At 47.0% G+C, this 18,976-nt stretch overlaps 1 protein-coding gene and 1 long non-coding RNA gene across 2 annotated transcripts in view; one reads left to right on the top strand and one right to left on the bottom strand.

Annotated features, from left to right (window-relative positions):
* The window catches only part of LOC137542393 (uncharacterized), a 319,706-nt gene extending 317,414 nt beyond the window's left edge, over positions 1-2,292 (bottom strand). Inside the window, exon 1 of the long non-coding RNA XR_011025417.1 lies at positions 2,042-2,292. This is a non-coding gene — a long non-coding RNA (uncharacterized lncRNA). The remainder of the gene's footprint in view (positions 1-2,041) is intronic.
* A 14,454-nt stretch (positions 2,293-16,746) lies between these two features.
* The window catches only part of ATP9A (ATPase phospholipid transporting 9A (putative)), a 206,475-nt gene continuing 204,245 nt past the window's right edge, over positions 16,747-18,976 (top strand). The window contains exon 1 of the mRNA XM_068262423.1: positions 16,747-16,893. Within this exon, the coding sequence (XP_068118524.1) occupies positions 16,826-16,893 (68 nt within the window). The 5' untranslated portion in view covers positions 16,747-16,825. The remainder of the gene's footprint in view (positions 16,894-18,976) is intronic.

Genomic DNA, 18,976 nt, shown 5'->3' with positions numbered 1-18,976 from the left:
TAGGGACTGTCGGCTCGTTCTTAACCTGAATCTGTCCTTAAGTCAGGACAGCCAACTTTGACCCCGTTTTTAATGCAGAGTAGGCGCAGCGGAAGGTAGATAGAGGACATCTCACCTGTCCCATGGCGGTAGAAGGTCCCATCGTGCTGCCCGGAAGCTGCGCGGCCCGTCCTCTCGCTCCGTCCACTGTCCTCCCGGCGGCTTCACATGCGTCGCATAATGACGCATTTGGAGGCGCCGTCACTAGGGGGGCTATTCATGATTGCGTCATTATGCGACACATAAGAAGCCGCCGGGGAACAGTGGACGAAGAAGTAGGACAGGCCACGCAGCTTTCGGGCAGCACGATGGGACCTTCTACCGCCGCGGAACAGGTGAGATGTCCTCTATCTACCTTCCGCTGCGCCTACTCTGCATTAAAAGCGGCAGCAGAAACGGTAGTCCCCGGCGGCGTGACGTCATCACGGCGGGCGTTCGTATCGGCGGGTCGTTCGTAAGTCAGGCGTTCGTAAACCGGGGACTACCTGTATTGATTTTGTTTCTTTTTTGTGGTGCCCAAATTCATGCACCTGCCTAATTTTGTTTAAACAATCATTGCACACTTTCTGTAAATCCAATAAATTTCATTTCTCAAATATTACTGTGTGTGTCTCCTATATGATATATTTAACTGACATTTTTTATCGTAACAACCAATGATTTATACAGGAAACTCATTACGATTAACAACGTTGCCCAAACTTTTGCATCCCACTTTACATATGCACAGAGTGAGGTACTGGTTGCTTGGCAGTTGGAATCAGCAGTTATTTCCCACAATACAACAAGGCTCCCGCAGTATGATGTCAGGAACCAATTCCCGACATCACACTGTAGCCTCCTACACAATATCAACCATACAGACTTCCCTGATGATCTATTCAAGAGAAGGTAAAGGTTTCTTGTGGGAATGGGGGTACTGTATATTGGGATAAAGTTCAATTATTGGTCACAGTTCCTCTTTATTGAGGCTAGGTGCACACTTAGCAGAAATGCAAGTGTTGCGGAAAACGCTGCGTTTTTGCCGATAATGGAAGTCTATGGCCTGCATGAAAAAAAACGCATGTAGAAAACGCATATGGTTTTGCTGCATAATATTGAAAAACGCATCAAAAACGCACATAATGAAAGTCAATGGGTTTGTATGGGTTTTTCTTAAAAAAAAAAATATATATATATATATATATATATATATATATATATAGTTTTGAGATGTATTTCCGCTTCCTGTTGTCTTCCTAGTGATTTGCATAAACACACATTGTAAAAACGTATTTAAAATACATACGAATGTGTTTTGTATATGCGAACCGAAAATGCGCAAAACGCATATAATGAAAAAAAATGCAAAAGCACTAAAAAAAACCCAGCACATGACAGAAAACGCGACCTTTCACGCTCCGTTATGTGTGCACCCAGCCTCAAGGTGGCCACTAACGGTACAATTTCTAGCGAAAAATTGTTCGGCGATCAGAAATTCTGATCGGATTGGTTGTAAATAATCTCCATTGGTGGACACAATCGATTATGAACGAGTGAAAAAAATGTCGTCCGAATGAATTTTTGTCAAACCAAAATTTGGATTTTCTTGTTGGTTGTGATATAGGAAGCAAAGATTGGTTTGTTCATGGTGTAGTGAACGATATATATTACAATATTTCACTTCTGATCAGAATTTCTGATCGCTCAAACTATTTTTCGATAGAAATTGGACAGTTAGTGACCAGCTGTCTCACTTATATGCTTTTCAGCGCAGATTAATTTCATTCTAACAGCTTCTGTGAACTTGCCTTGAAGGTGTAATTCACATCAACTATTTTGTCAGAGTGTAAAATGACTTATTTTTGGAAACGCTGGGCTGGGCAGCGCTGGAGTGTCATGAACTGGGAACTACAGTATAAATATAGACAAGGGAATTCAGTAGTTTTTCCTGTTTCTGTCCTTATCTAAAGTACCACTCTTTACATGAAGTGACTAGCTTATGAAAGTGAATGTGATTTACCTTACAAACAGCTCTGACATTTGGCTCTCCTCGTTGTCAGGGCAGCCATGACGTGGCTGTTCACCAGCCGAGTATATCAAACACCTCATGACTGTTACTTCTGACTAAAGACATGACGGCCGCGCCTCTGCAGAACTAGAAGGAAAATGACCGCCCGGCCTGCCGCTACCTCACAGTCCCCTGCCTTCTGTCACTGACTGCTTACCACAGACTTTACCCAGACTGCACTTGCTAGTTGCTATCTCTTTCTAATAGCTGACTGACCCTAAGTGAAAGGGGCGGTGCCCTGATTGCTGCATACCGCAGGGCTTTGTGTGGGCTCTGCATTCTCTTTTTCTATTGGCTGACTGACGCTGAGGGGAGGGGCGGGGCCTCTACGTGCACTGACTGCTTCCCTCAGCTTTACGCGGGCTCCGCATAGTTTCTATTCTGTCTCTTCTTCATTGGCTGATTGCTTCAGAGTGATGGGACGAGACCTCTGCTGGTGTGCTTCTGATAGCGCGGTGCTTACCGTGAGGAGGAGGAGGAGGAGAGACTGTAGTAGCGATGCTAACTGCTAAGGTATTCTGCTGCTGTTCTGTATGCTGAGAGTGAGGAGGATTCCATCCACACAGCTTTATGTATAGCAGCCATGGTTTTCCAGCATGAGCTCCACTTTAGGAATAAGAAAAATAATTAAAAAAATCAAGAAATCCCTCCTTCCTGGTTTTTAGAGCTGTTTCTATGTAGCATTTCCCCGCATTGGAGCCACATGGGGAAAGGCTGACCATTCCGTACAATAACATGGCAGCCAGATCGCATGACAGCGCCATTCTCTGCATGCATGGCAGCCAGATTGCATGACAGCGCCATTCTCTGCATGCATGGCACGGCTGCAGGTATTCAGATGTTTAGTCCTCATTCACATCTAATGCTGGATACACACGTCGATTCGCGTCGACTCGATTATTTCCGACATGTCCGATTCGCGTTTCGATGGATCTTTAGGTTGATTTGGCATACTTTACATGTAAATTGACCTAACAATCATCGAAATGCGCTAAGAAATAATCTAGTCGACGCGAATCAACGTGCGCATCGAGTGCGGGAACGCACCGTGTGTATCCAGCATTACGCAGATGGCCCTGCAATCGGAACGCAACACGTACGATCGCATGCCATCTGCGCCACTGCTCTGCTGATCCCTTTCATTACAGTGAATGGGTCAGCTCTGCGCTTGCAGGAAGAATGCATGCAGCAGTACGCAAGCTCATCATAGCGCATCGTACTGCTGCACAGTGCATATGATGTGAACGCAGAAGGGCTGTCTATGCCCTTCTGCCGTTCTTGCATGTCGCACATCATACACGCTTCCAAATGCGTACGGAAGCGCGTATGATGTGAAAGAGGCCTTATTTGCATCCCTGTGTGCATCTTATGAGATGCACACTGACAGTTGCAGAGATGCGAGTACGCATTTTAATCCATATAGCTGCGCCATTCACAGCTATAGGGATTTGGATGCATGCTGCGGCAAACTGCAGCATGCATCCAGCATTGCGCCGACATGCAATCTGGATGCCATGCTATTGTATGGAATAGGCCACATTTCCCCGTCCGGCTTAGATGCAAGTAAGAGAGTTGCAGTGCTGGAATGGAGAGGTCAAGAGGGATGGGGGAAGCCTATGAGTTATCCAAAAGCATCCCTCTACTGAGGTAAATATCAAACTATTGCTTTTTTTCACCTTCAGGAATGCTTTTTAAGACACAATCAGCTCCTGTGCAGGCGCAGCCATACTTGCGTCTAACCAGTGCGGGCATACGCAATGGGCGTACACAAACTTTTAGAAGGTCCCAGTGAGGAACTTACCTGGGGCTTTTGAGGTCCCTTGGTGTCCTCCAGGTTCCCTCCATTGTGCTGCTGTCAGCTTAAAGTCCACGGCTTGCCGTGCCCTTCAAAGCTTGCGCTGTTCTGGCCGTGTATCACCTCCACCTCGATAGCTCTCATGTGGCTGGGATCATACCGCGCACGTACAGTTAGAAGTCATTATGAACAGTGCATGCACTTGGATCCTCTCTTTGGCTTGGGGCGCCTGGCTTCTCTTCTTGGTCAAGCCTCTTCCTGCTCCCTCAGCAAGCTGCATGGAAAGTTAGTGGTAAGCAAAGTTGAGGTCGAGTGGAAGGTTTCGTAAAAGCGCAGGTTTTACAAATTATGCCTATGCAGGTCTCTACAATACAGTACTCAATTTTCATTATCAATGTGACCTTTTAAATCTTCAAAATGGACAATAACCGGATTGAGTGTAAGGGAGGGAAGGGCTTAGGGAGAGAAAGAATATAAGTGAGTAAGGACTTGTTTACACTATTTGCATTGCCATGTGCAATTACACAGTGACCTGGCACTTGTCCTGCTGTCACTGCAACTATCTGGACATGTTTACATTTTTGTGTAAAAATTGATTTTATTATCCTAATTTTTATTTATTTATGTAATTTTATGTATTTATGAATTGTTTATTTATTATAGACTCAAAGGTCACCTGAAGTGAGAGGGATATGGAGAAGACCATATTTATTTCCTTTTAAACTATCCCACTTGTCTTGCAGTTAGGGCTGTGGAATCGGAGCAATTTGTGGGTACCTGGAATCAGACTTGGTGGTTTCATAAACAGAGGAGTTGGATTATTTTTGCACCCACTCTACAGCCATGGTAAGTGTTAGACTAAGGAGTCTTGAAGTTGGAGCAATTTTGTGTACCTGGAGTCGGTGGTTTCATAAACTGAGGAGTTGGAGTTAGGGTTGATACGGTATGCCGTGGTTTGATTGTGCATGTTAATCATACCATGCACAATTCTCTATTACCAGTTTCCGTGGGGGGCACAGTGACGGGGGGCACAGCAACAGGGGCACGATCAGCGGCGGGGGTAATCAGATACCTTCCCAGAATTCGGTCACCACATGTACTATTTACAGTACTACTTCCTGTTTCTGCGTTCCATCTGTACAGTGAGATGGAACGCAGGAACAGGAAGAAGTAAGAAGTACATGTGGCGATGGATCCCGGCACTGTGAGTATCTGATTACCCCTGCCGCTGTTCATGCGCCTGCCACTGCGCCCCCTTCACCTGGCTATATATACTGGTGGCACCTATCCCTGGCTACCTATACAGGGGGCACCTATAGCTAGCTACCTATACTGGGGGCGCCTATTCCTGGCTACCTATACTGGGGGCACCTATACCTGGCTACCATACGGGGGCACCTGTTCTCAGGTACCTAATTTGGGGACACCTATTCCTGGCTACGTATACTGCTGGCACCTATTCCTGGCTACCTAGATTGCGACATGTATTCTTGGCTACAAATACTGAGGGCACTAATTTCTGATTACCTATACTGGGACACCTATGCCTGGCTACCTATACTGGGGAACCTATGCCTGGCTACCTATACTGCGGACACCTATTCCTGGCTACTTATACTGGGGCTCCTATTCCTGGCTACCTATACTGGGGCACCTATGCCTGGCTACCTATACTGCGGCACCTATACCTGGCTACCTATACTGCGGATACCTATTCCTGGCTACTTATACTGGGGCTCCTATTCCTAGCTACCTATATTGGGGCACCTATGCCTGGCTACCTATACTGGGGCACCTTTAGCTGGCTTCCATACGGGGACACCTATTTTTGGCTACCTATACTGAGGACATCTGCTTCTGGCTACTTATACTGGGGTACCTATTCCTGGCTACCTAAACCAAGTCACCTATGCTTAGCCTCCTATACTGGGGGCACCTATGCCTGGCTACCTATACTGGGGGCACCTATACAGGGGGTTGATGGAGAGGATCGCTGTGAAAACAACGCCGGGAGATTTGGGCACAGCTGGCACTGCCATAGACTGCAATAGAAATTACGGCTATATTGGCGCTCAGTGAGTAAGATGTGTACAAATTACTATAAAAACACTGTCATTCAGCCGCCAGCAATAGCTGTACGCTGAATTACATAGTATTCAACGCCACCAGGACTTTTGCAGGTGCAGGGTGAGGAGTTTTTCGGCTTAATTCTGCGGCTTAATCATATGTATGCTGAGGGAGTGAGGTGCATCTGGCTACCAGTGTGTGTGTGTGTGTGTGTGGGGGGGGGGGGGGGAGAACATTATATAATGTACGGGGGGGGGGGGAAACCAGTTCCGAATAATTGTGTAATACTGTGGTACTGTCATACCACGGTATTTTTTGAGATGCAAATCCTAAGGCCTGGGACCCACTAGCAGCGCTTTTGTAATCACTTGTGGTTTGAAAAGCTCTTGATAATGTAATGCTATAGGGGATTTTTTTTAAATCACGTCTATCAAGTGGGATCACACACATAGCATTACATAAGCAATAGCTTTTCAAATCACAAAGCGCTCACAGAAGGCTTAAAAAAGGACTCATAGAGGGGCGAGAAAAGAGACAACATGTACACTATCCTCATGGAGTTTGTATGGGTCTCTGGTTACTTCCCACATCCAAAAAACATACTAGTAGGTTAAATGACACCTAATGTGAGAGGGAAGGCTGACATATTTGTTTCTGTTTAGGCTCCTTTCAAGCTATGTCTATTGCATTGCGGCTGTCTGATTCTTTGCTACAGAAAACAAAAACAAAAAGGAGAACACCCCTCCCCCACAAAAAAAAACTTTAATCATAAGTACAGTAGAGCTGGTTTTCCCGTATGTAGCAAAATGGCTGTGAGTGTGCTTTCTGCCTAAAGTCTTTTTGAACTACAATTTCCAGAATAAGAGCCCATTCACACTAGGGCGATTAGCGGGTGATTCCCGCTAATCGCCAAAGCGATATCGCTTTTTAAAGCGCTAGTGCTGTTCTAACCTATGGCAGTGATCTCACTGCTGCGATTGGCGCCGATTGCAAAACACATTACCTGCAGCATTTTTTTTGCTGCGATTCTGGAGAGATCGCGGTAGAGTGCTTAATAAAGCGCTGATCGCGATCGCTCTGAATTGCAGAAGTGTACAGTGATTTTACCGTGCTAAGTGCAGTAAAATCACCAGCACAAAACACTTTTTAAGTGTGAACGGGACCTTAGTAGGGCTGACCATACATTTTGCATGAAACTAACCAGGCTTTGAAAGGGAACTTGAGGTAAGAGACATATGGAGGCTGACATATTTATTTCCTTTTAACTAATACACTGGCTATCCTGCTGATCCACTGCCTTTAATACTTTTAGCCATAGACCCTGAACAAAAATGCTGATCAGATGTTTCTTACAAAAATCTCTCAAGATTTGCTGCATGCTTGTTTCAGGCGAGCCAGGTAAAAAGGGCGCCTTACAGCCAAGGACATTTGGGCGCCACCATAGACCGTAGTGTGAATTATAGCTATGGTGGTGCTTAGAAAGTAATTTGGGCAAAGCCCAAATTATGATAAAACAGCATAATTGGGCCACCAGCAGCAGCTGGAAGCCGTATTGCATCTTACCCCCACTGTACATCGCCTTGGAGGAGGAATAGTAATTAACGCCGCCGGGAAATTTGCCACAGTAGGGTGAGCCGTTTTACGGCTTCGCTCTGCGCCCAAATATTCAGGCGCCCTTTTTACATGCATGCAGTTTCAGGTGTGTAATTCAGACACTGCTGACCAGAAAGATCAGGACTGACAGGCAACTGGTATTGTTCAAAAAGAAATAAACATGGCAGCCTTCATAGGTCTCCCACTCCAGGTTCCTTGCTTTCTGAATCGGATCATCTTTGTGCAATTTTCCAATTCAGCCCATTCGAAGTTTCAGTAAACATAACTGATTGGCCAATCACTGGTCGATTTTACCACCTTCATATGGAATGAGAGCCAACAGCTTTTGAAGACTGCGATTGTGTAGGTAAGCCCTCATACTTCATGACAGTGTTAAAATTGGCCTATAAAAATTGGATGTGTCAGTGTTCTACCCAGATTGTTTTTCCAGTTGGGTGGCATAAAAAAATAGCCGGGTGGGGAGAGATAAGATTTTGGAAAACTGTATACTTACCTTCGGTAGTTTTCCTTTCCTGGTGTTTTCCATGTCAGCACACGTATGGGCAAAACCTTTGCCCTAGTAGGACGTCCCTAGATATTAAATAGCGTAGACTAGCCCCATGCCATCATTCTTAGTAACTAGTACGAGCCGACAGCATAGGGCGGGCCCGTATGCTGACATGGAAAACACCAGGAAAGGAAAACTACCGAAGGTAAGTATACAGTTTTCCAAATTCCCTGGTGTTTACCATGTCAGCACACGTATGGGCATTAACTAGAAAAAAAACCTGGGCGGGTATGCTGCTAATCACTCAATTTAATTCACAAAAGAACACAATACATCATTAAACGGCATTATTGACAACAGAGGAAATAATGGCTTTCCCAAAATTAACAGAAGAAAGAGCTGCAAAATCAATACAATAATGCTTAAGAAAAGTATGATTAGAGGCCCAATTGGCTGCCTTGCATACAGTTAATAAAGACACTTTACTGTAGGCTGCCCATGAGGAGGACATGCTCCTCGTAGAGTGGGCAATAATGTCCTGCGGAGGCTCCAAGCCTTTAGCCTTATACGTCTTTTGGATCAAGCTCACAACCCAATTTGCAATAGTTCTTGTAGTAGCCGCCTTTCCCTTCCTGTAGCCAGAAGGGACTACGAAAAGGCGATCCGAGTCCCGGAAACCCTTGGTTGCCTCCAAGTATGCCTTAACTACAGAAGGAATATCCAAGGGATGCAAAGACTCCGGATTTTCCTGCAATCTAAAGCTTGGAAGAGTCCACTCCTGATTCATGTGAGTGACTGAGGCTACTTTTGGTAGAAAAGACTGCACAGGGTAAAGTACTAATCTGTCATCATAGAACACTAAAAAGGGTTCTTTACATGATAAGGCTTGCAGTTCAGACATCCTTCGTCCAGATGTAATTGCGACCAGGAATGCTGTCTTATACGTCAAATTTTGTAATGAAGCAGAATGATTCTGCCACTCTGAAGAAAATGTCATAACATCTAGGACTAACGGAAGGTCCCATTTGGGGAATCTTGGCTTGACTGGTGGCCTCAGCTTAATTGCTGCTCTAAAAAACTGTTTAATCAAGGGCTTTTCCGCCCACGCCACTCCTGAGATTGAGGAGATTGCTGAGACTTGCCTCTTCAAAGTGGAATGTGCCAGAGACATCTCCAGTCCCTTCTGCAAGAAATCCAGCAAATTGCATACACTAAAGTTATTAACATTAAAGTTCTGCTGAATGGAAAAATCTTTAAATTTCCTCCATACTCTGTCATAGGAAGCCATTGTTGATGGTCTCTTAGCCTTTAACCACCTTAGCGGTATGGACGAGCTCAGCTCGTCCATTACCGCCGGTGGCTGCCGCTCAGGCCCTGCTGGGCCGATTTGCTCCCTGTAAAAAGCAGCACACGCAGCCGGCACTTTGCCAGCCGCGTGTGCTGCCTGATCGCCGCCGCAGCGCGGCGATCCGCCGCGTGCAGCGGCGAAAGAGGGTCTCCCCAGCCGCCCGAGCCCTGCGCAGCCGGAACAAACAGTTCCGGCCAGCGCTGAGGGCTGGATCGGAGGTGGCTGACGTCAGGACGTCGGCTGACGTCCATGACGTCACTCCGCTCGTCGCCATGGCAACGAGCAAAACGAAACAAGGTAGGCCGCTCATTGCGGCCTTCCTTGTTACTGCGGATCGCCGGAGGCGATCAGAAATACGGGTTAGGAGCGCCCTCTGGTGGGCTTTCATGCAGCCAACTTTCAGTTGGCTGCATAAAAAAGTTTTTTTTTATTAAAAAAAAAACCCTCCCGCAGCTGCCCTGGCGATCTTAATAGAACGCCAGGGTGGTTAAAAGTGTGGACACCACCTCAGAGGAGCAACCTTCCGCTAGCAGCCTAGCCCTCTCAAATTCCACCCCATTAGATGTAGAGAGCGAGGGTTCTGATGAAACAGCAGTCCCTGTGACAATAGATCGGGCAGATTCAGAAGGGGAATGAGATCCTGTGTACTCATCTGTAATAACAGGGGAAACCAAGGCCTCGCCGGCCACCATGGTATTACTGCTAACACCGTTAATTCGAGGTATCTCAGCTTCTGAAGAAACTTGAAAATCAAAGGGGTTGGGGGAAAGGCATACGCCTTCTTGAAACACCACACTTGAGTTAAGGCATTCGTACCCAATTCTTTCCGGTCCGGAACTCTCGAGAAGTAGAGAGGTACCTTGTTGTTCTTTGCTGAGGCAAATAAGTCGATCTGTGGCATACCCCACCTCCGTACTAACTGTTGGAAAGCTCTCGGGTGCAGAGACCACTCGTTGTTGTCTACATAGTTCCTTGACAGGTAATCCGCCTGCAGATTCTAAGATCCCGGGAGGTACACTGCCGACAGATCCAGAAAATTGCTTTGGGCCAGCTCCATAATCTGGGACATTTCTTTCATCAGCGACCGACTGTGAGTTCCCCCTTGTTTCCTCAGGTATGAAATGGCCGAGACATTGTCCACTCTTACTAACACTGGTTTCCCTCTCAGAAATGGCAGGAAATGTTTCAGTGCCAGATAAACTGCTCTCAACTCTAGGATGTTCGAAACTACTTCCATGCGATGACTCCAAGTGCCTTGAACATATAAGTCGTGATGGACAGCTCCCCAACCTGACTGACTGGCATCTGTTGTCACTATGGCCCAGTCTGGTTGTTGCAACGGCCTGAACTGACTCAGGTTGTCGTGATTCAGCCACCATCTGAGAGATTTCTTCACATTGTAGGGAAGTAGAATTGCTTGCAACAGGTCCTCCTTGTCCCACTGCTTCAGGAAATTGATCTGAAACTGACCAAGATTCCAATGTGCCCAAGATACCATTGGTATCATAGAAGACATTACTCCGATCACTGAAAGACACTTTCTGGCCGTCAACCAATGGTGTCTGAGAAGCTCTGTCAACAAAAGCTTTAGAGAATTTTTCTTCTCCTCTGGCAGAGAGATAAAATTCTGCACTGTATCCAGAATTGCTCCCAAGAAAAGCATTCTTTGGGCGGGAATCAACTGGCTCTTTTTGGGATTTACTATCCATCCGAAATCTTGAAGGATCTTGACTAACAATTTTTGATGTTCCAACAGAGCTGACTGTGAGGAGGCGAGGAGAATGATGTCGTCCAAATAGTGAAGGACGCGTATTTCCTGTAACCGAGCGAACGAAATCATGGCGAGCAAAACCTTCGAAAAAGTGTGCGGAGACGTAGCGAGGCCAAAAGGAAGGCAGACAAACTGAAGGTGAAGATGACCTATCGCAAAGCGAAGATACTTTTGCATCGACTGATGAACTGGTACATGGAAATACGCGTCCTTCAGATCTATTGAACACATCCAGTCTCCTGGCTGTATGGACATAACGATTGAAGTGAGAGTTTCCATCTTGAATTTTGGCGCCCGAACAAACTTGTTCAGCCGTTTTAAGTCCAACACTGGCCTCAGCTCTCTCGACTTTCTTTACCAGAAACATCTGTGAGTAAAAGCCCAAGCCTCTTTCTGAAGGAGGAACTTGACACACTGCTTTCTTCTTCAACAGGTCTGACACATAGTCCACCAAAACCAGCCTTTTCTCCACTGAATTTGGAATTCTTGTAGACTTGAACACCAGAAGAACAGGACACTTCATAAAGTCCCAACGATGGCCTTCTGAAATTGTGGCTATTATCCAACGGTTCCGTAGGTTCCCCGTCCAGATATCCCTGAAATGGGTCAGTCTTGCCCCCACCGGTATATCGTGAACGGGCCTCACTTCAAAAAGACTTGCTGGAATCCCCCGCAGGCAGAGAGCTCTTCTGCCTCCCAGACTTTGGATTCTGTTGAGGATTCCGCCAATTTCTTCTGAATTCCTTCCTTGGACGGTATGCTCTTGACTCAGAAAATCTACCATAAGCCTGCTTTCTCACCTGAGGATACTTTTGCTTCCTGAACTTTCTGTCCTGGGGTAACAGACCTGATTTACCCCCAGTAACCCGGGAGATGGCTGCGTCCATTTTGAGCCCAAACAAGTTCTTGCCATCAAAGGGGATTTTAGCCCAGGTCTGTTTAGAAGATGGGTCCGCCGCCCAAGGCTTAAGCCAGAGCGCTCTCCTGGCCATGACTGAATAGAGCATAGACCTTGCAGTAGACCTTAATGAATCCACACTGGCAGCTCCGACGAACTCTGAAGCAAGATCCAATTCCTCAAGGGCAATTGAAATATCCTCCACATTTGCACCAGACTTAACTCCTCTCTGAATATTTTCAATCCAAACTTTCAGCGCCTTTGCTACTGAGGTTAAGGTGATTGCTACCCTTGCAGCCTCCCCCGAAGCCAGGTAAGACCTTCTTAAATCTTGATCGATCTGACGATCTAAAACATCCCTGAACAGAACAGAATTCTCAAGAGGTAAAGTCACATTCCTGACCATTCTCATTAAGGATGCATCCACTACCGGACTGGTCTGGATTAAGGCCTCATCCTCCAATTCCAATGGGTACATTTTTTGGAGCTTATTCTTAAATGAAGGTTTTTTAACCGTCTTATCCCATTCTTCTTTAACCTCCTGAGCGCTCGTCCATCACCGCCGGAGGCTGCCGCTCAGGCCCTGCTGGGCCGATTCTCTTCAAATAAAAAGCAGCACACGCAGCCGGCACTTTGCCAGCCGCGTGTGCTGCCTGATCGCTGCCGCTCTGCGGCGATCCGCCGCGAGCAGCGGCGAAAGAGGGTCCCCCCAGCCGCCTGAGCCCAGCGTAGCCGTAACAAAAAGTTCCGGCCAGCGCTAAGGGCTGGATCGGAGGCGGCTGACGTCAGGACATCGGCTGACGTCCATGACGTCACTCCGCTCGTCGCTATGGCGACGATCTAAGCAAAACAAGGAAGGCCGCTCATTGCGGCCTTCCTTGTTTATTCTGGGCGCCGGAGGCGATCGGAAGAACGCCTCCGGAGCGCCCTCTAGTGGGCTTTCATGCAGCCAACTTTCAGTTGGCTGCATGAAATAGTTTTTTTTTTTATTAAAAAAAAACCCTCCCGCAGCCGCCCTGGCGATCTCAATAGAACGCCGGGGAGGTTAATCATCTCCCTGATTTCCTCCATCAGTGGAAAAGCAATCTTAATTTTATTCAAACTCTTATAGTATCTCTTTTTCTTGATTACTGGTGAAGAGGCCTCATCATCCCATTCAATAGCTTCCTTAACCCTCGAAACAAAGGTAGGAACCAGAGAAAAATCGAATCCTCCATCCTCAGATTCAGAATCAGAGCTAAAAGAATCCTCTACTACCCCTGCTTTCCTGGAGGGGCCTGGCTGAGGAGAACGCTGTTTTGAAGATAATTCAGAAACTGTATCTTTGACCACCTGTCTTATTAGTGATGACACCTCTCTGTCCTCTCTCGCAATGTCCATATGACAAAGTTCACACACTTTTTTATTAGGGAGCGACATTCTGCCGCAAATCCAACAATCATCTTTGTTTGGTCTAACTGGAACGGGAACACTAGGCACATCCTCAGGAAGTTGTAAAGCAGCTTGATTTCCTGGAACAGACGCCTCTAAGGATGACACAGGTCCCCCATGCTCCGGAGACCTAGATCTGGATCGAGAATAGGATCGACTCCTTGACCGACTTCTCGAGGGAGATTTTGGATGACTCTTACAACTCTTTACTTCCTTCTTATCTTGAGAAACTTTGTAAGAAGACCGATCACTCTGCCCCGAAGCACCTGAACGCTTTGACTCTGATTTCTTCCTCTCGCTCCTGTCAAATAGACAGAAGCGTATAAGTGTTGCTGTAGCTTTAAGAAATCTTCAGGCTTTTGATCAATACATTTTATACTCACCACCCTTACCTATTTAATGCTGAGCCCGAATCCGAGCCAGAGTACTCTCCTGACCTCCTCCCCATTATAGCAGCTGAAACAGAGCAATATTGGAATTACCATCTGCTGTAAGTCGAATATATATACCTATATAAATACCTACATAGGTACACCTAATAGACATTCATATGAAACAGCAAGTAGGAAACAAACCTACCACCAGTCCCAGGCAGCCTGCACACCCCTCCGAACAGCAAAGAACGCCGCCAGGCGGAAGGAACATCCCCTTATATACCTCCCCCAGAGGAAATTTGAAAATCGCACCGCTCGCCCACAACCAAGATGGCCGTCAAGCACTTCCACCCACAAGCCGACAAACAGGAAGCTCTCGCGCGCGCGAGAACACTCACAGACTGACAGAACTTGCCAACGGGAGGACGCCCAGCCACTCACTACCTCCTCCTGCCGGAAAACATCCGAGAACGTTTCCCTCACACACAAACCCAGGTAGGAGAGAGCACAAACAGCCTGAACAGCCAAAACACAAAGGGCACGCTACGGGGAGACGCTAAGGCAGGGGTCCCCAAACGTTTTGGGTCGAGGGCCGGGTCAACATACGTCAGACTGCTGGGGGGCCGGAACATACATAAAATGATGTAGAAGTCTTGGCGGGCCAGACAATGAAGCATACCCAGGTGACAACCTGCAGTCCAATTGGACAACAGTGTCGCCTGATGTGGAATTTGATTGGAAAGCAGCAAATTACTGCTTTCTGGCTTCATTCTATATGCGGACCACCAATATTTAAAGATGTAGCTGACTGACTGTATCTATAATTCCTTTTTTTTGTGTGGGGGGCCAGTAAAAAAGCCTCAGGGGGCCACATTCGGCCCGCGGGCCTTAGTTTGAGGACCACTGCGCTAAGGGAACAGGCTGCGGGACATGCTGCATAGCATGCTGCGTGGAAAGCTCAATACCCTTTAGGTATACAAGAGAGCCGCAGATTTTTAAAAATATACGTCCCTGAGAGTACTAGAGAGGGACTCCATAGCCTATTGGAGCATTTAGCTACCCAGAGTATGGACCTCAGCAGAAGCCCTAAAACTGCTGGCACCCGCACACTGCGGAGGTAAGGGAATATCCAAGGAACCTACTGGAGGCGAGGACAAAAAAGAGAATGATGGCATGGGGCTAGTCTACGCTATTTAATATCTAGGGACGTCCTACTAGGGCAAAGGAGGCGGGGCTTTGCCCATACGTGTGCTGACATGGTAAACACCAGGGAAAATGCAGGGCAGGTGCTTCTCTGCTTACAGCAGAGGAGGAGGTGAGCAGATAACAAATGTGTGGCTCATCAAAACTAGCCAGGTGGAGCACCCAGCTAAAAGAGCCTGGGGAGAACACTGTGTGTGTACGCACAAGGATACATGAGGTAAAAAAGCAAAGAGACCCATCTCACCTGGGACTTCCTCCAGCCCCTAGCAGTCTAACCATTCCAGCGACAAAGTTCAACCGTCCTCTAGGCTGCCACTGTCCCCTCCATAAGACTGCAACCCTCGCCTGGGTCATGGTCTTCTGCGCATGCGCAAGGGAGCTGTGCGCCTCCCTTGATCACACTCCAATGGCCGGCAGCTCTCTGCGCTTGTATAGTGCAAGTCTTTGTGAACTGCGCAAGCAATCACAAGAGGCGTGCAGCCTGAACACGCATGCGCATAACACCACGACCCAGCTGCGGGTTGCGGTTTTAGGGAACAGCGGCAGGCCCGAACATGGAGGACCTTCGGCACTGAAAGCCCGGATCCACTTTGTGAGAGCTTGTGTTTGATTCGCGCTTGCTGAGCGCTTTTTAAAAGAATAGCTCCCATTCACTTTCATTAAAATAGCGGTACAAATCGATGCGATTACCACGATCGTGTACGCGAAAAATGTACTCGATTGCAATGATTAGACGCAATTTTGACTGCTTTTAATGAAAGTGAATTGGAGGGATTTTTTAAAAAGCGCTCAGCAAGCGCTAATCAAACGCAAACGCTCACAACAGCGCTTATAGGGCTTGATTCACAAAAGAGTTCTGCAAACTGTTAGCACGGCCGTTTTCGCGCGAATTTTCGCATTGCGCGCGATCTCGAATTTTCGCGCAAAACGATAACATATCGCACGATATCGATTTCGCGGGAAAATTTGTGTTTGCGCGTGAAAACGTTATAGTTTCGCGTGAAAATTTGCGCGAAAACGCCCGTGCTAACAGTAAGCACTCTTTTGTGAATCAAGCCCATAGTGTGGATCCGGCTGAACATTTAGATTGCTAGGGGTTAGAAGAAGTGTTTTTTTCTCCTTTTTTTGCCTCCTGTATCCCTTAAAAGTTGGTACACACTTTCAATTATGATTGGTCAATCACAGATCAATTTTACCACCTCCACATAGTATGATGGTCAACAGCTTCTTAATACTATAAACAGATTGTGTAGGTAAGCTCTCATGAAAGTGGTAAAATTGGCTAATGATTGGCCAATCAAAATTGGATTTGTGTACTGTAGGCACCTTAATTCTGGTTCCTGCAAACAAAAAAAAAGTGTAAGTTTAATACTCAACTTTAGATCACTTGGGTTTGATGGGTTCATTAAAAAAATCAGCCATTAATATCAACCCACCAATGACCACCGTTATATACAGCAGTTATTTCTCAGCAATATTATCGTTTCAAGTGAAGAAACTGATTGATGACAGGTTCTCTCAGCCAGTGCAGGTCAGGGAGGAGCCAGGAAAGGTGCAGCCACTGTATTGTCTATGAATGAAGGAGACAGGGCAGGCCCACTCCCCCAGCAGTCCAGCCCCTGTTATATGCCAGGCTGGAAGAATAGGAGAGAAAGAGAGAGAGCAGGAAACTGAGGACAGCACAGGCCCCACCTTCCTCCTGCAGCCTCTCTATTCCCAGAAACACCCACAGCCTCCCAGCAGCCAAGATGACGGATAATATCCCTCTGCAACCTGTCAGGCAGAAAAAGCGAATGGACAGCAAACACAAAAGAGGGTAAGCTGGCTTGGGTAGCTGGAGATCCATGCTGGTCAGTGACAGGTTCTGTGGTGTGTGTTACAGACACTCTGTCCCTCTGCCCAGTGACACAAACTGTGCGTAGCCCTGCAGGTGTGGTGCTGCTGGGGAATGTGAGCACAATACAGGCTGAGCTAAGCGGCAGACATACCACTGACAACACACAGATTGCTGCTCCTTTCCAGTGCTGGGGGCTTCAGAGGGAAGCCCTTTGTATTGTCTCCTTGTGGTATTTTCCAGTGTTTGTTTACAAATTGTCATTGTGTATGCAGCTGTCAGGCCTGCTATACTTTAATCCTTAGAAGTGTATCATAGAATATGTATGTATGTATATAAACATTGCGTGTATATAAAGGTCCATCTTTGTGTCTATGATTCAAACAGATTTGTCTTGGTTCCACCCGGCAATCCTATTTCATATATGGGTGGGAACTGGTGGAATGAACTACCTTCTTGTTCCTTGTACACATATCAGCTACAATATTTAGGCCTCCTTTTTTATGGAAGGCTGGAGGTGGTGAATTCACCACCCCTCGGCTGCACTCGTGCACCTGTCAGTTGCTTGGTAGCGCTAGGTGCGAGTGTTGGAAATGCAGCCCCCAGTTAGCGTGATTGAGTGGATGGCATCATTTCGAACTGATAGGTGTCCAATAGGTTGTAGTAAACTACACCTACACTATCCAACCAATCACCATGCTTTGTGCTGTAGAGGGTACTGTGACTGGACAACTGTTTCCTATGAGGATTCCAGCTGGGTCCCCTAAAGTAGACTAGTTCCTGAAATTTCAGCTGAATGGCTTTGTGCCAGCGTTTCCATTGTCAGTTACATTCTGTGCCATTCTCAGTGTAATGCCAATGGATTAGTTGCGCACTTAAAATGTTTTCATCGCTGCATTGTGCGCAGCGACCTATGCGCTTTGCTGGGACCATATATGGTGATGCCGTAGTGCATTCAATGTAAACCAAGCCTAAAACTACAGACAGGTGAAGTGAATAGAACTGAATGTCTTATTATTGCAAAAAGGGAACTGTAGTGAAAGTACCATAATGAATAAAAACTGCTTATTTTTTCAATATTCATTTATAAATTTAGTCAGTGCTTGCCCACTGTAAAATCTTTCCTCACCCTGATTTACATTCTGAAATGTATCACTCGTGGTGACTTCTTTAGTCCTGTCAGGTGATATGTACGGAATGTTCATTACTAAGAGTTGCTCAGTATGCTCAGAGGCAGGCATGGGCTCACAAGTATTTACGAGTGGCTAACCCAGGCATGGGCAAACTCGGCCCTCCAGCTGTTATGGAACTACAAGTCCCACAATTCATTTCCCTTTATGAGTCATGACTGTGGCTGTCAGACTCCTGCAATGCATTGTGGGACTTATAGTTCCTTAACAGCTGGAGGGCAAAGTTTGCCCATGCCTGGGCTAACCACTCGAATTCGTGATTTAAATGAAGCTTAAAGGGAACCAGAGACGCCAGCAAAAAGAAGTTATACATACCTGGGGCTTCCTCCAGCCCCATACGCACGGATCGCTCCCACGCCGCCGTCCTCCGCTTCCTGTATCAGCCAGTTCCGGGTCCCGTAGTTTCGGCCAGTCGGCGGCAGCACGCGGCCAATTGTCCGCATCACAGGGGCTCCCGGCATACCCTTACGCGTGCGGCTGCATACTGCACAGCCGCTCGCGTAAGGGTATGGAGGGAGCCCCTGCTCATGCGGACAATTGGCCGCATCCGCCGGAAGTGACGGGACCCGGTACCGGCCGATCCAGGAAGCGGAGGATGGCGGCGTGGGAGCGATCCAGGCTTATGGGGCTGGAAGAAGCCACAGGTATGTATGAAATCTTTTTTTCTTTTTCTGTGGCCGGCATCTCTGGTTCCCTTTAATCGCTTTAGGTGTGCGGCAGGGAAATAAGGGGTTATTTACACATAAGTCGTGGTATAGTGTGTGCTCCAAATACCTTCCACGCGTCCTGTTGGACGCGTTGCATGCCTCACCGTGGCGCACTTCCTCCCTCTGGCATGAAGGAGGAAGTGCGCAGAGTGAGGCTTGCAACGTGAC

The sequence above is a fragment of the Hyperolius riggenbachi genome, chromosome 12, assembly GCF_040937935.1.
Source record: "Hyperolius riggenbachi isolate aHypRig1 chromosome 12, aHypRig1.pri, whole genome shotgun sequence".
Classification (NCBI taxonomy): Eukaryota; Metazoa; Chordata; class Amphibia; order Anura; family Hyperoliidae; genus Hyperolius; species Hyperolius riggenbachi.
Note: the sequence above shows the minus strand (reverse complement) of the source record. Positions and strands in the feature narration are given on the sequence as shown.